Source organism: Saimiri boliviensis, chromosome 5, assembly GCF_048565385.1.
Source record: "Saimiri boliviensis isolate mSaiBol1 chromosome 5, mSaiBol1.pri, whole genome shotgun sequence".
NCBI lineage: Eukaryota > Metazoa > Chordata > Mammalia > Primates > Cebidae > Saimiri > Saimiri boliviensis.
In genome coordinates this window covers 22,674,771-22,690,645 of record NC_133453.1, presented here as the reverse complement: position 1 = coordinate 22,690,645, position 15,875 = coordinate 22,674,771, and the positions used below count along the sequence as shown (strand labels likewise).

The 15,875-nt window shown below is 41.3% G+C and overlaps 1 protein-coding gene across 6 annotated transcripts in view; it reads right to left on the bottom strand.

Annotated features, from left to right (window-relative positions):
* Positions 1-15,875, bottom strand: part of USP37 (ubiquitin specific peptidase 37) — a 110,672-nt gene that overhangs the window by 74,308 nt on the left and 20,489 nt on the right. For all 6 annotated transcript variants that reach the window (XM_074399024.1, XM_074399023.1, XM_039469893.2 and 3 more), the window contains 2 exons: positions 15,528-15,605; positions 4,889-4,986 (listed from right to left, as the gene is read on the bottom strand). In XM_074399024.1, coding sequence (XP_074255125.1) covers positions 4,889-4,986; positions 15,528-15,605 — 176 coding nt within the window. The remainder of the gene's footprint in view (positions 1-4,888; positions 4,987-15,527; positions 15,606-15,875) is intronic.

Below are 15,875 nucleotides of genomic sequence, written 5' to 3'. Positions count from 1 at the left end.
TGCTCACTTCATGTCTATGTCACATTTTGGTAATTCTTGCAATGTTTCAAACTTTTTAATTATATGTTACAGTGATCTGTGATCAGTGATCTTTGATGCTATTACTGCAATTGTTTTGGGGTACCATAAACTCCACCCATATAAGATGTCAAACTCAATTTATCTGATTGCTCCACCAACTGGTCATTACTATCCCATCTCTGTCTCTCTTCTTGGGCCTCGCTATTCCGTGAGGCAAAATATTGAAATTAGGATAATTAATAACCCTATAATGACCTCGATATGCTCAAGTGAAAGAAAGAGTTGCACATCTCATTTTAAATGAAAAGCTAGCAACAGTTAAGCCCAGTGAGGAAGGCATGTCAAAAGCTGAGAAAGGCTGAAAGCTAGGCCTTTTGCACTAAACAGCTAATTTATAAATGCAAAGAAACAGCTCTTGACAGAAATTAAAAGTGCTGCTACTCAAGTGAACAAGTGAATGATAACAAAGCAAAACAACCTTACTGCTGATGTGGAGAAAGTTTTACAGATCTATACGGAAGATCAAACCAGCCACAACATTCTCTTAAGCCAAAACCTAATCCAGGGTAAAAGTCTAACTCTATTCAATTCTATGAAGGCTGAGAGAGACAGAAGAAAAGTGTGAAGCTAGTAGGCACTGGTTCAAGAGATTTAAGTAAAGAAGCCATCTTCATAACATTAAAGTACAAAGTGAAGCAGCAAGTACTGCTATTAATGCTGCAGCAAGTTACTGAGAAGATGTAGCCAAGATCACTGATGAAGGTGGCTAGGTTAAACAACAGGTCTTCAATGTAGATGACACAGCCTTATACTGGAAGAAGGTGCCATCTAAGAGTTTCATAGATAGAAATCAATGCCTAGCTTTAAAGTTTCAAAGTACAGGCTGATTCTCTTGCTAGGGGCTAATGCAGCTGAGGACTTGAGGCTGAAGCCAATGCGTACTTACCGTAGGGAAAATCCTAAGGCCCTTAAGAATTACGCTAAATCTACTTGCCTGTGCTCTAGATATGGAACAATGAAACCTAGATGACAACACATCTGTTTACAGCATAATTTAATCAATATTTTAAGCCACTATTGATAACCATTGCTCAGAAAAAAAGATTGTTTTCAAAATACTACTGCTCCTTGACAATGCACCTAGTACTCAAGAGCTCTGATGGAGAAGTACGAAGATAATGTTTTCATGCCTACTAACACAACATCCATTCTACAGCCCACGGATCAAGGAGTCATTTCAATTTTCAAGTCTTACTATTTAAGAAATACATTTCATAAGGCTATATAGCAGACAGTGATTCCTGTGATGGAGCTAGGCAAAGTGAACTGAAAATCTTCTGGAAAGAATTTATCATTCTAGATGTCATTAAGTACATTGATAATTCATGAGAAGAGGTCAAAATAGCAACCATAACAGGAGTTTGGAAGTTGATTCCAACCTTCAGATAACTTTGAGGGTTCAAGACATCAGTGGAGATGCAATCAATTGCAAATGTTGTAGGAATATCAAGAGATTAGAATTAGAAGTGGAGTCTACAGATGTAACTGAATTGCTGCAATCTCATGATCAGACTTTAATGGATGGAGAGTTGCCCTACGGATGAGCAAATAAAGTAGTTTCTTGAGATGAAATCTACTCCTGGCAAAGAAACTGTGAATGCTGTTGAAATGACAACATAGGATTTAGAATATTACAAACATTTAGTTGAGAAAGCAATGGTAGTGTCTGAAAAGATTGATGTCAATTTTGAAAGAAGTTCTGTGGGTAAAATCCTATCAAGCAGTATAACATGCTACAGAGAAATCTTTCATGAAAGGAAGAGTCAATTGATAATGTCATAAATTGTCTTATTTTAAGAAACTGCCACAGCTGCCCTAGCATTCAGCAACCACCACCACCCTAATTAGCAGCCAACAACACAGAAATAAGACCCTTCACCAGCAAAAAGATTACAACTCACTGAAGATTCAGATGATTATGAGCATTTTTTAGGAATAAAATATTTTAAAATTAAGACTGCCAGGTGCAGTGGCTCCTGTCTGTAATTCTAGTACTTGGGGAGGCCAAGGCTGGTCCCCAACACTTGAGCCCAGGAGTTGGGGACCAGCCTGGACCATAAGGCAAAACCACATCTCTACAAAAATACAAAAAATTAGCCAGGCATGGTGGCATGCACCTGTAATCCCAGCTACTTGGGAGGCTGAGGTGGGAGGATCGCTTAAGCCTGGGAGGTCAAGGATGCAGTGAGCCAAGATCACACCACTAAACTCCAGCCAGGGCGACAGAGTGAGACCGTCTCAAAAAAAAGCTGGGCGCAGTGGCTCACACCTGTAATCCCAGAACTTTGGGAAGCTGAGGCTGGCAGATCGCCTGAGGTCGGGAGCTCGAGACCAGCCTGGCCAGCATGGTGAAATCCTGTCTCTACTAAAAATACAAAAATTAGTCAGGCATGGTGGTGGGTGCCTGTAATCCCAGCTATTCGGGAAGCTGAGGCAGGAGAATCACTTGAACCTAAGAGGTGAAAGTTGCAGTGAGCCGAGATGAAGCCATTGCACTCCAGCCTGGGCAACAGAGACAGACTCCGTCTCGACAGACTCCAGTATAGTATAAACATAACTTTTATATGCCCTGGGAAACCAAAAAAATTCATCCTTCCTTTATTGTGCTATTAGCTTTACTTATGTGGTCTGGAACTACACCTGCAATATCTCCAAAGTATGCCTGTATACATGCATGTTAAAAGATCAAATATTGTGAAAGAAACTATAATAGTAAAGCTATCCTCCCCTGACCCAAAGCAATACAAGTTGTGCTTCTAATTTTTAACTATTTAAAAAAAATTTTTTTTCTGATTTCCTCAACAGTGCTAATAACATTTCTACTACTTCTTGATTTATTCATTTTAAAGTTTCAGTTGACTCTCATTGCAGAAAATTAGTATCACCCCTACTCATGTCCTCTTCTCTCCAACCAATTATTAGTAGTATTACTTTAGTTCTTCCACCAATTAATTCTGTAACTTTAACATATTTTAAACATCTACATTTTGTTCCATTAATCTTACCATTTAGCCACGCACTTCCTTCTCTCTTCCACATCAAATTTTGTTAGATGTACCTTAAATTCAGCCTTGTTAAGGCTTACTTCATTTCAGGTTTTCTGTTTTTTTTTTTTTTTGAGACAGTTTCACTCTTGTTACCCAGGCTGGAGTGTAATGACGCGATCTCGGCTCACCGCAACCTCCGCCTCCTGGGTTCAGGCAATTCTCCTGCCTCAGCCTCCTGAGTAGCTGGGATTACAGGCACGCGCCACCATGCCCAGCTAATTTTTTCTATTTTTAGTAGAGACGGGGTTTCACTATGTTGACCAAGATGGTCTCGATCTCTTGACCTCATGATCCACCCGCCTCAGCCTCACAAAGTGCTGGGATTACAGGCTTGAGCCACCGCGCCTGGCCAGATTTTGTTTTCTAACTACAGGCTGATTATAAAAGCTGAGAGACAGTAAGTGGAGTTTATAGCTTCTAAATGTTACTTCAGAGGTAAGACTTACATGTGATATTTCTTTTTTTTTTTTTTTTTGAGACGGAGTTTTGCTCTTGTTACCCAGGCTGGAGTGCAATGGCGCGATCTTGGCTCACTGCAACTTCCGTCTCCTGGGTTCAGGCAATTCTCCTGCCTCAGCCTCCTGAGTAGCTGGGATTACAGGCACGTGCCACCACGCCCAGCTAATTTTTTGTATTTTTGGTAGAGACGGGGTTTCACCATGTTGACCAGGATGGTCTTGATCTCTTGACCTCGTGATCCACCCGCCTCGGCCTCCCAAAGTGCTGGGATGACAGGCTTGAGCCACCGCGCCCGGCTACATGTGATATTTCTTAAGAGTCAACGTTATAATCCCCAACTACTAAAAGAAGAACATTCCTAGAGTTCTGATCAACTGGATTCTCTTAAACTATCAATTTATCAAAATCATGCCATATTTTAGCTTATTTCAAGTTAAAATTGACATAATACTCAAGTTAATACCAGATATTGAATTATCTAAGGATTTCAAAGAATCAGATCTGTTAAGTGTGGGAAACAACTGACAAAAATGTTTTTTTGTAAAAACAGGGTAGAAGGTTAAGTTTAAACAACTGTTTTGGACAATAATTTCAAGATCTTCTGAAGCTGCTAAAAAGCACTAACACTGATGCACCTTAATTTCCACCACTTTACTACTCTAATTTATTCTATAATCCTGGTACTTTGACAATTAAAGAACTTAATTCTAGGTAGCCAATTGGGGAAGAAGAAGGTAAAGACTGGGTTCTTTATAAACAAAATACAAGTTCCCCTGTATATCTAACACTTTAAAATATTTTAGCCAAGTTCTGGGTACAAATTGGTCCCCAATAACTAATACCAGACTAGAGCAGGCACAGTGGCTCAAACCAATAATCCCAGCACTTCAGGAGACCCAGGTATGTGGACCACTTGCAGTCAGGATTTTGAAACCAGCCTGGCCAAGATGGTGAAACCGTATTTCTACTAAAAATACAAAAATTAGTTGGGCATGGTGGCTCATGCCTGTAGTCCCAGCTACGTGACAGGCTGAGGCAGGAGAATCACCTGAATCCAAGAGGCGGAGGTTGCAGTGAGCCGATATCGCACCACTGCACTCCACCCTGGGCGATAGAGTGAGGCTCCACATAAAAAAAAAAAACAAAAAACTAATACCATATTATGCTATTCCTAAGTAATGTGGAGATGTATGTCCGGGGTTAGGTTTTTATTTCTAGTCTAATAAATATATAATAAATGATAAATATAATATATACTATATAATAAATATGACCTTTTTATTGTAAGATGAAACACTTACCTGATGTCCTATTTTCTTCTGACTGTTTCAAACTTAGCTGCTTTTCTCTACTGCTGGTTAAATACTTTCTGGAGGGATCTGTCATGGCCTTGTTGTTCCTATAGTTAATAATTTTATATCAATATAGCACAGGTATATAAAGATATTGTTCTTAATTTTAAACAGTTGTTATTAAAACACTTACATTTCAAGTGCCAAATTCATTGATACGCTTGAAAATTAAGCTACAAGACTGTTAAAGTCCCAAAATGTCAATGACTTAAACAAATGAGAATTACAAAAATAATCTTTAATTACCATCTCAAGAGCCAATCCAATCCATAACTCTGATAACTAAGCAAAAGTAAAAGAGCATTTTCTTTATATAAAAGTCAAATCAGAGACAGCAAGATTATTACATATTCTTGGCCAAAAGCAGGACCAGATAAAATAATTCAGCTACCAATACCAAAAGAATCAATTAAAAAGTAAACTAAATGTGGCCGGGCGCAGGCGCTCACACCTGTAATCCCAGCACTTTGGAAGGCTGAGGTGAATGGATCACAAGGTCAGGAGTTTGAGATCAACCTGGTCAACATAGTGAAACCCCCGTCTCTACTAAAAATACAAAAATTAGCTGGGCATGGTGGTACGTACCTATAGGCCCAGATACTCCCAAGGCTGAGAAAGGAGAATCGCTTGAAGCCTGGAGGCAGAGGTTGCAAGTGAGCCAAGATCGCACCACTGTACTCCAGCTTGGACAACAGAATGAGACTTCGTCTCAAAAAAATAAAAATAAAAAGGAAACTGTTCAAGCTTGGTAGTTTATATGTTTAAAAGAAAAACAGGCCAGACACAGTGGCTAACGTCTGTAATCCCAGCACTTTGGGAAGCTGAGGCAGGCAGATCACAGGTCAGGAGTTTGAGACCAGCCTGACCAACATAATGAAACCTCATCTCCACTAAAAATGCAAAACTTGCCGGGCGCGGTGGCTCAAGCCTGTAATCCCAGCACTTTGGGAGGCCGAGGCGGGTGGATCACGAGGTCTAGAGATCGAGACCATCCTGGTCAACATGGTGAAACCCCGTCTCTACTAAAAATACAAAAAACTAGCTGGGCATGGTGGCGCGTGCCTGTAATCCCAGCTACTCAGAAGGCTGAGGCAGGAGAATTGCCTGAGCCCAGGAGGCGGAGGTTGCGGTGAGCTGAGATCACGCCATTGCACTCCAGCCTGGGTAACAAGAGCGAAACTCCGTCTCAAAAAAAAAAAAAAAAAATGCAAAACTTAGCTGGGCATGGTGGCATGCACCTGTAATCCCAGCTACTCAGGAGGCTGAGGCAGGACAATTGCTTGAACCCAGGAGGCAGAGGTTGTGGCGAGCTGAGATCTTGCCACTGCACTCCAGCCTGGGCGAAAGAACAAGATTCCATCTCGAAAGAAAGAAAGAAGAAAGAAAGAAAGAAAGAAAGAAAGAAAGGAAAGAAAGGAAAGAAAGGAAGAAAGAAAGAAAGAAAGAAAGAAAGAAAGAAAGAAAGAAAGAAAGAAAGAAAGAAAGAAAGAAAGAAAATTAAATCAAAATCGTATATTCCACATGATTAGAAATTTATGGCCAGGTGCAGTGGCTCACGTCTGTAATCCCAGCACTTTGGGAGGCCAAGGTGGGAGGATCACCTGAGGTCAGGAGATTGAGACCATCCTGGCTAACACAGTGAATCTCCGTCTCTACTAAAAATACAACAAATTAGCCAGGCGTGGTGGCACACGCCTGTAGTCCCAGCTACTCACTCAGGAGGCTGAGGCAGGAGAATCGCTTGAACCCAGGAGGTGGAGGTTGCAGTGAGCCAAGATTGCACCACTGTACTCCAGTCTGGGCGACAGAGGGAGACTGCGTCTCAAAAAAAAACAAAAAAACAAAAAAACAAAAAAAAACACATACTATTTGCTAAGTGGCAACAGCATTTTAATTTATAAATTTATATTGATTAAAATACTTTAAGATCATGAATACAAAGTTAAAAAAATTTTTTAAAGCCCATTTCTCCCCTGTATTATTTTCAAATACTTCAAGTAGAGAGTGTCCATTCAAATACATGTTCATGCTTTAACAGTGCTAATTTATGGGAACCATCATGAACCAAACCTGTGGCAGACAATGTAAGTGCACTCCACGTAGATTCCCTCTGACTAATTTTTGTATTGTCTTTTCCATACCTTCACACCAACTTATGCATGTTTTTGATAGCCAGTACCAAGGGTTCTTCTTCACAGGACTGGCCTCAAGTTACTAGAGACACTTCGCCTGTAATCTCAGAGTCACAAATAAGGCCAGGCACTAGAGTAGAGAAGCCTAGCTCTCTTGATTTTGACTAAAACAGCTTTATGGTGGAAGCACCATAACAGATTTCTCTAAGATCAGGATGAAGACTAACCTTCATGATTTTGTGTGACTTCTCTGGGATCACATTCATGCCTTGTTTCCTGCCCTTATCTATTTTGCTTTCCTTACTCCCTTCACTATCTTCTCTGGGAGTACATCCTTAATAATTCATGTGCACATTAATCTCCATTTCAGACTCTTGTTTCTGGGGAACATAATCAACAACAATTGGTACTAAAAATGGGACTAGGAAGCACACTCCAGGGATAGAATTCTGGAATTGGACTCTTGCTTGGCAATGGCAACAGAAATTCTGTTGCTGATAGTAATACCTCTGACATCTTTTTTTTTTTTTTTTTTTTTGAGACAGAGTCTTGCTCTGTCACCAGGCTGGAGTGCATTGGCATGATTTAGGCTTACTGCAACCTCCACCACTCGGATGCAAGTGATTCCCATATCTCAGCCTCCTGAGTAGCTGGGAATACAGGCGTGCGCCACCACGCCTGACTAATTTTTTGTATTTCAGTAGAGACGGGGTTTTACTACGTTGGCCAGGATGGTCTCAATCTCCTGACCTCATGATCCACCCGCCTTGGCCTCTCAAAGTGCTGGGATTACAGGCGTGAGCCACTGCACCCGGCCACTGCTGACATCTTATAGTGTTACAATTGCTAAGATTTTCATCTGTGGTGAATTAGGATGAAATAAGGTAGAGAAGGATAAGGCTCAGGCAGTATCTCCAGTATTTTAGGAATGTGGTAGACTGATAACACAATAGATCTTAGAAGAGTAATAGAAATGTTCTGAAACTAGATAATGATGACGTAACATAACAAAAAATGTACTAAGTCAATGACTTACATATCCTTAAAATGGGTCAACTATACGGCATGTAAATCGTAACTTAATAAAGTTGTTTTAAAAATGTCCCAAATTATTTCCCTCCCTATATTCGTGCGTCTCATCGATAAATACAGTCTATTCCTTCATCCCTTAATGGGGCTAGTCCTGTGATTTCCTTTTCCCAAAATAATGTGACCCAAGTTAACAGTGTGAGAGTTCTGACCCTAAGCCTAAAGGTGTCCTGCAGGTTTTCACTCACTCTCTTGGAACCCTGCCCCTGCTATGTGAATAATCCCAGGCTAGCCTGTTAACAGTGGTAGATATATGGCCCAAGTGCTGGGATTACAGGTATTAGCCACCATGCCCGGCCTGCCCTTTCCACTCTAATTAAGCAGTTATCCTATACTGTGGCTGCAGTTTCGCGGTTTGAGTTTGAGATAGAACACAAAAACTAACATAATATTTTTTTTCCTTCTTCACAATTCCATGCATAGAAGATTCATTCTTACCCCAGATCTTTGCAACCTCAGCATAAGATTCTTTTTATTGGCCAGGCATGGTGGCTCATACCTGTAATCCCAGCACTTTGGGAGGCTGAAGCCGGCAGACCATTTGAGCTGAGGAGTTTGAGACCAGCCTGGGCAACATGGTGAGACCTTTGTCTCTACAAAAAATACAAAAATTAGCCAGGGGTGGTGGTATATGCCTGTAGTCCCAGCTCCTTGGGAGGCTGAGGTGGAAGGATCACTTGACCCTGGGAGGCAGAGGTTGCAGTGACCCGAGATTGTGTCACTGCACCCCAGTCTGGGTAAGAGAGCTCGATTGTCTCAAAAAAGTAAAAAATCTGACCATGCACGATGACTCATGCCTGTAATCCCAGCACAAAAGTAAAAAATCTGACCATGCACGATGACTCATGCCTGTAATCCCAGCACTTTGGGAGGCCAAGGTGGGCAGATCACGAGGTCAGGGTTTGAAACCAGCCTGGATACCCTGTCTCTACCAAAAATACAAAAATTAGCCAGGCGTGGTGGTGCGGGCCTGTAATCCCAGCTGCCTAGGAGGCTGAGGCAGAACTGCCTGACGCCAGGAGGCAGATGTTGCAATGAGCCAGGATCATGCCACTACAACCTCTCGGTGACACCAGCCTAGGTGACAGAGCGAAAATCCATCTCAAAAAAAAATCTTTTTTCTTTCTTTGTTGAGAGTGTTTACCTTTTACCTTTCCACTTAAAGGAGGCATTTTACAGTTTCTCTTCAGCACATCTGAATTGCCAGGATCACTACTGTCGTGCTTTGGGTAATTATTAATATATGGGTTACTTAACAGAAACACGGCAACACTGTCACAATTGATCTGATAACCAAGATGGCTACTAATTGACTAACAGGTGGATAGCATATACAGTGTGGAGACACTAAACAAGGGAATGATTCATGTCCCAGGCCGGATGGAATGGGACAGCTCAAGATCTCATCATGCTACTCAAAACAGTATACCATTTAAAACTTATGAATTAGGGCCAGATGCAGTGGTTTACGCCTATAATCCCAGCACTTTCGGGGGCCAGGATGGGTGGATTATTTGAGAGCAGGAGTTCACGACTAGCCTGGGCAACATGGCAAGACCCCATTCCTATAAAAATCAAAATAGCCAAGACTAGCCAGGTATGGTGACACATGCCTATAGTTCTGTTTGGGAGGCTGAGGCTTGACTGCTTGAGCCCAGGAGTCGGAGGCCGTAGTAAGCTATGACTTGCACCACTGCACTCTAGCCTGGGCTGGAGCAAGACCCCATTTCAAAAGCAAAACAAAACTTTACCAATCATTTATTTCTGAAATTTTCCATTTAACATTTTTGGACCAAGATTGACCGTGGGTAATTGAAACCATAGAAAGTAAAATCATGGATAAGGCGGGGGACTACTATATGCATTTGCCTATACTGTCTACAGTGCCTTGACCAGCATTACTATCTAAGGGCTCACAGGATTATCTCATTCACTAACATGAAAACTCACATAATATCTTAGAAAAAGTATTCCACTTTGCAGAATAGGAGGTACAACAAGGGCATATGACCACAAGATCCACAGTTCCTACCACATACAGTATTACCCCAAAGCTGCTGCAATACATACCCTTTAAAAGTGCAGTATGGAAAGAATCTCGTTGAAAATGGGGTGGCCTTCAAGATACCAACATATCATTATATTTATAAAGAATACACAGGTCCAGCCACCAAGAAGTAGAGCAGAAGTGGCCCCACTTGTCTTTATTTTCAATAACTCACTTGGAGAATTTGTGCTTTCTGACTCTCCAAATTAGATTTTGTGGGTCCTAGTTCCCAAGGGGGGTGCTTTTAAATCAAGGAGGCTAGTTAAAGAACAATTAAACCTGAAGTTACGGCTGTTACCTAGCTATTTTGAGCTCCGCGTGCAGGCAGATTCATAGGAAAGGAAAGAAATTGCCATATTGGCAGGAGTAAATGACTGATTATTATAAGGAAGAAAGGTTGCTGCTATATAATGAGGGCAGTGAGGAATATAACTGGAACAAAGAGGATTCACTAGAGTGCCTTTTAGTGCTCTCATGCTCAGTGGCAGCATATCTCTCAAGTAATTATAACAGGCAATTACAACAACAACAGCCTGACAAGCACGTGGTAACCAAAGGCTCAAATCCCTCAGATGAAGATCTTGGTCATGCCATTTAGTCAAACCATCAAGATGAGAGGTGTTAGTAGAGGACGCATGGAATTAATGGTAGGAAGAGATGATAATATGGTTATAGCCCTAAGACCACCTGCAGCAACACATTGCATCCCACTAAGCCTCGTTTTGTAAGATTCTTCCCCAGAACTGGGAAGCAACAGTATGAAGACTCTATGACAAAATAAGATAAATTTAATACAAGACAGGAGTCAATATAAATGGTACAAACTAGGGAAAGGGGGAACTATAGTACCATCTCTTTTAGTGGACAATGGTGACACTCCATCAGAGTCCCTAAGATCCTTTTTATCATTTACACACCCCTAGACTGTGTATTTTCAATGTGGTTCACCAGTAGGCATCTACAGTTCTTCAGAGGACTGCATTTGAACTACTTAAAACACTCTGCCCACCTAGACAGAGCCAGAAGAACTGGAAACCAAAGACTGTCCAGTATGGAAATATTGAAAGCCCAGCCTCCTTGCCTCAAGCTGGAACAACCCAAGAGTTTCCCTGCTGGATCAAGATGGAAGCCTATTCTCTGTGGTACTTTTACCTGAGATCACATTATACATTGGCTTCCTCTTCTTCTCTGGCCTGCTTCTCCCACTCTGTTATTTGTCTTCTCTATAAGCACTGCTTTAAATGTCACTTGCATAAATATATTCATCTAGGTCAGCTTCTAGGGAGCCCAAACTTAATGTACATAAGGCAGAAGCATTACTATTCCGCTATTTCTGATGCTAAATATCACCTTGGTTTTTCCGTATAGGATTTCCAATCTTGGCAGTGACAGCATGGTTCTAAAGAAGACAGCTTTATTTATTTATTTATTTATTTATTTATTTTGAGACGGAGTTTCGCTCTTGTTACCCAGGCTGAAGTGCAATGGCACGATCTCGGCTCACCGCAACCTCCGCCTCCTGGGCTCAGGCATTTCTCCTGCCTCAGCCTCCTAAGTAGCTGGGATTACAGGCATGGGCCACCATGCCCAGCTAGTTTTTTTTTGTATTTTTAGTAAAGACGGGGTTTCACCATGTTGACCAGGATGGTCTCGATCTCTTGACCTCGTGATCCACCCGCCTCGGCCTCCCAAAGTGCTGGGATTACAGGCTTGAGCCACCGCGCCCGGCCAGAAAAGACAGCTTTCATGATAGATCCCAATTCAGCTATTAGCTTCATGACAGAATATCCAGGAGCATCTTTGGTGATCTGGTTTGGGGAATACTTCCTCAAAATTATTCCTGAAAACCTAACTTAGAGACTATCTTTTCAACTTTCCTAATGATTCTATAAGACATTTAATACTCATTGTGTGACAATATCTTTGTATATCAATTGGCTAGACTGAATTTTGTTCCCTTCAAGTAGGCTTTGAATATACAAATTTTGTTACTAAAAGTGGGGTGCTACCATAACAAACCTAAAGTATATGGCACTAGCTTAGTAAGAGGGTAGGGAGGTAAGAACACCAATATTACAAATTAGAAAGGTGGTGACCACTGTTATACCTTAGTAAAATATTTGATAAAAATTGTCATATTAATGTTTTGAAACGCAAAACTCATACTCACTGAACCTATAGCTCTATAGTAAAAGATTAAGACAATTAAGGATACTGGTCTGTGTTAGTGCTTCTTATTGCATGCAACAAGGTCCTATTTGGACATGTAAATTCAGGCCAAAGCTAGTCAACTGGCAATCACTGATGAAAAGCAACATACCGGCCAGGTGTGGTGGCTGAGGCCTATAATCCCAGTAATTTGGGAGGCCAAGGGAGGCAGATCACCTGACGTCAGGAGTTCGAGACCAGCCTGGACAACATGGTGAAACCCCATCTCTACTAAAAATACAAAAGTTAGCCAGGCGTGGTGACGTACACCTGCTATCCCAGCTACTTGGGAGGTTGAGACAGCAGAATTGCTTGAACCTGGGAGATGGAGGTTGCAGTGAGCCGATATTATACCACTGCACTCCAACCTGGGCAACAGAACAAGACTCCATCTCAAAAATAAAAATAAATTTAAAAAATAAAAATAAAAATATATGCATATATATAGACCCCAATTCTTTCTGAAGCACTGCTTGGTTTACCTTTAAAGAATCTTTAAGGCCGGGCACGGTGGCTCAAGCCTGTAATCCAGCACTTTGGGAGGCCGAGGCAGGTGGATCACGAGGTCAAGAGATCGAGACCATCCTGGTAAACAAGGTGAAACCCCGTCTCTACTAAAAATACAAAAAATTAGCTGGACATGGTGGCGCGTGCCTGTAATCCCAGCTACTCAGGAGGCTGAGGCAGGAGAATTGCCTGAACCCGGGAGGCGGAGATTGCGGTGAGCCAAGATCATGCCATTGCACTCCAGCCTGGGTAACAAGAGCGAAACTCCGCCTCAAAAAAAAAAAAAAAAAAAAAAAAGAATCTTTAAGGCCGGGCACAGTGGCTCAAGCCTGTAATCCAGCACTTTGGGAGGCCGAGGCAGGTGGATCACGAGGTCAAGAGATCGAGACCATCCTGGTAAACAAGGTGAAACCCCGTCTCTACTAAAAATACAAAAAAATTAGCTGGGCATGGTGGTGCGTGCCTATAATCCCAGCTACTCAGGAGGCTGAGGCAGGAGAATTGCCTGAACCCAGGAGGCAGAGGCTGCAGTGAGCCAAGATCGCGCCATTGCACTCCAGTCTGGGTAACAAGAGCGAAACTCAACCTCAAAAAAACAAACAAACAAACAAACAAACAACAAAAAAGAATCTTTAAACTTGGATGAAGCAGGCTGCAAAAGCTATACGACCCTGATAAAGAATATAGTCTTCAAAATCTATTTTGGTGGTGGCCGTTAAAGAAAACAAACAAGGAAAACCTGCCAGAAGGCAAAGCCAGTGGTCACATGGAATACAATGGGCAAGGGGGTTTCCCCCAGACAACAGAATCAGACTTCTAGATAGGCTAACCAGGAACTTATTCCACCACATAAACTGTCCTCACAATTTCTACCTAGCAAGATTTTATCACTGCTATAGACCCAAGACCCCTCCAGTTTCCTATTCTTGACTACTTTTTTTTTTTGTTTGAGACAAAGTCTTGTTCTATTACCCAGGCTGGGGTGCAGTGGTGCAACCTCAGCTCACTGCAACCTCCACTTCATGGGTTCAAAGTGATCCTCCTGCCTCAGCCTCCCAAGTAACTGGGATTACAGGTGCCCACCACCATGCCCAGCTAATTTTTGTATTTTTAGTAGAGATGGGGTTTTACCATGTTGGCCAGGCTGGTCTCAAACTCCTAACCTTGTGACCTACCTGCTTCGGCCTCCCAAAGTGCTGGGATTACAGGCATGAGCCACCACACCTGGCTTCTTGTCTATTTTTAAAAGAAATTTTTATTGTGGTTATTCTGTTCCTACTCCAGCAATGTAAAATGATGTGTGCCTGAGGACCACAGTAGGGAATGCAAATTAATTTGCCTTTTAGTTTTTAGATACCAGACCATGAGGGGCATGGTCCAGACCTCATAGAGAAGCCTATACAAAGAGAGAAGGATCATCCAAAGATCCTCGACACTGAGCTAGATACAATGTTCTCATGAGACTTGGAGTTCTTTTCCATTTGGGTGGGTGTAAGGGTGTTCTATGTATGGGAAGAATAGTGAACTGGGTTATTTTGGTGGCTGGAGGGGCAAACTACAGCAGACTATTTGTTGTGTTAGTTGTCCCCAAATAATAACTGTACCCTTTTGCCACAATAGTTGAAACACAGGCATATTTCCCAGACTTTCTCATAACCTGATGTAACCATGTGATTAAGTTCTGGCCAATGTGCTATGCACAAAGGTGGTATATACAATTTCCAGCCTAAGGAAGACTGCCTTCGCTTTTGGAGACTGAAGCAGCTACTTTGGTCCACAAAATGGAGGCCGCTTATTAAAGATGGCAGATCAACAAGACAGAAATAATCTGAGTCCATGGTGATTATAGTTTCAGATACCAGTCGTATAACCTACTCAAGACTTTTACATCTACTACAGCAGCAAATCAATTAACACATAAAGTTTCTATGGCTTTTTCCCAACTCCTTTCTGGTGACCCCTTGACCTCAAGTACCAATTAACTGTCTACCAACTGATTCTGTTAAGGTATGAACTGAAGTTTTGACCAATAACTGTATAACTAGTTTTCTCCCTTAGAAAACAAAACAAAAAGAATTCCTCACAAAATGAGGAAAATGATTATGAGCTGGTGAGCACCCTGGGTTGATCTATTCCCTTCTGTTCAATGCAGAAAACATCTCTGAAAGATTAATGCTACTTGCCTAGAACACACAGGCTCACATCCTTTAACTTCTAGGCTGACTTTTTACACGAGTAAAGTGAAAAAGTAAAAATTAAATTAAAAAAATAAGCATAAAGAAGACAAGAAAGTGTTCACATTAAAACAGCAGCCAGCAAGAAACATTTGTTGATAGTTCTTCAGTTCTATTCTCCCACTAAGTACTGCATACTTTTTAAAAGGCAGGATAAGAGAAATGCAACGAAATGACCAAAGCAATAGCAATGGCCAATTTCCCTCTCTATTGAGCCTACAGTCTACTGTCACCAAACCACTTCAAATTCTGTTCTTCTATCTTTGGAATTCTCATAAATTAAAACCATTCCTCTAATCTTCCCCAATGGTTATAAATACCAGTATAAGAAACACTGCTCTAATACCATAAAGGTCCTTAAAGTAACTTACGATGATGAATCATTTTCCTTAGGGTAATCTTCATTCAGTTCTGAGCCAGTTGATAACACTCTTTTCCTCTTTTCAGTACTACAGAGAACAAAGAAAAGGTTATTTTAAAAAGTCATAATTCATATCATTAAAATTTATAAACCAACATATTTAAGGACAGGAAATGGGACTACTGTTATCTAATTCTCTACACCATATTTAAATCTATATGCTGTATATTTGCACGCTCAATATGTGTCACTGACGTAAACTATGTACGACAAATAATCATTACATCTATCAAAAATGTACTCTATACCTTTATTTCTCCTCAAATTATTGGTATTTCTAAAAGGCCTCAAAAATACA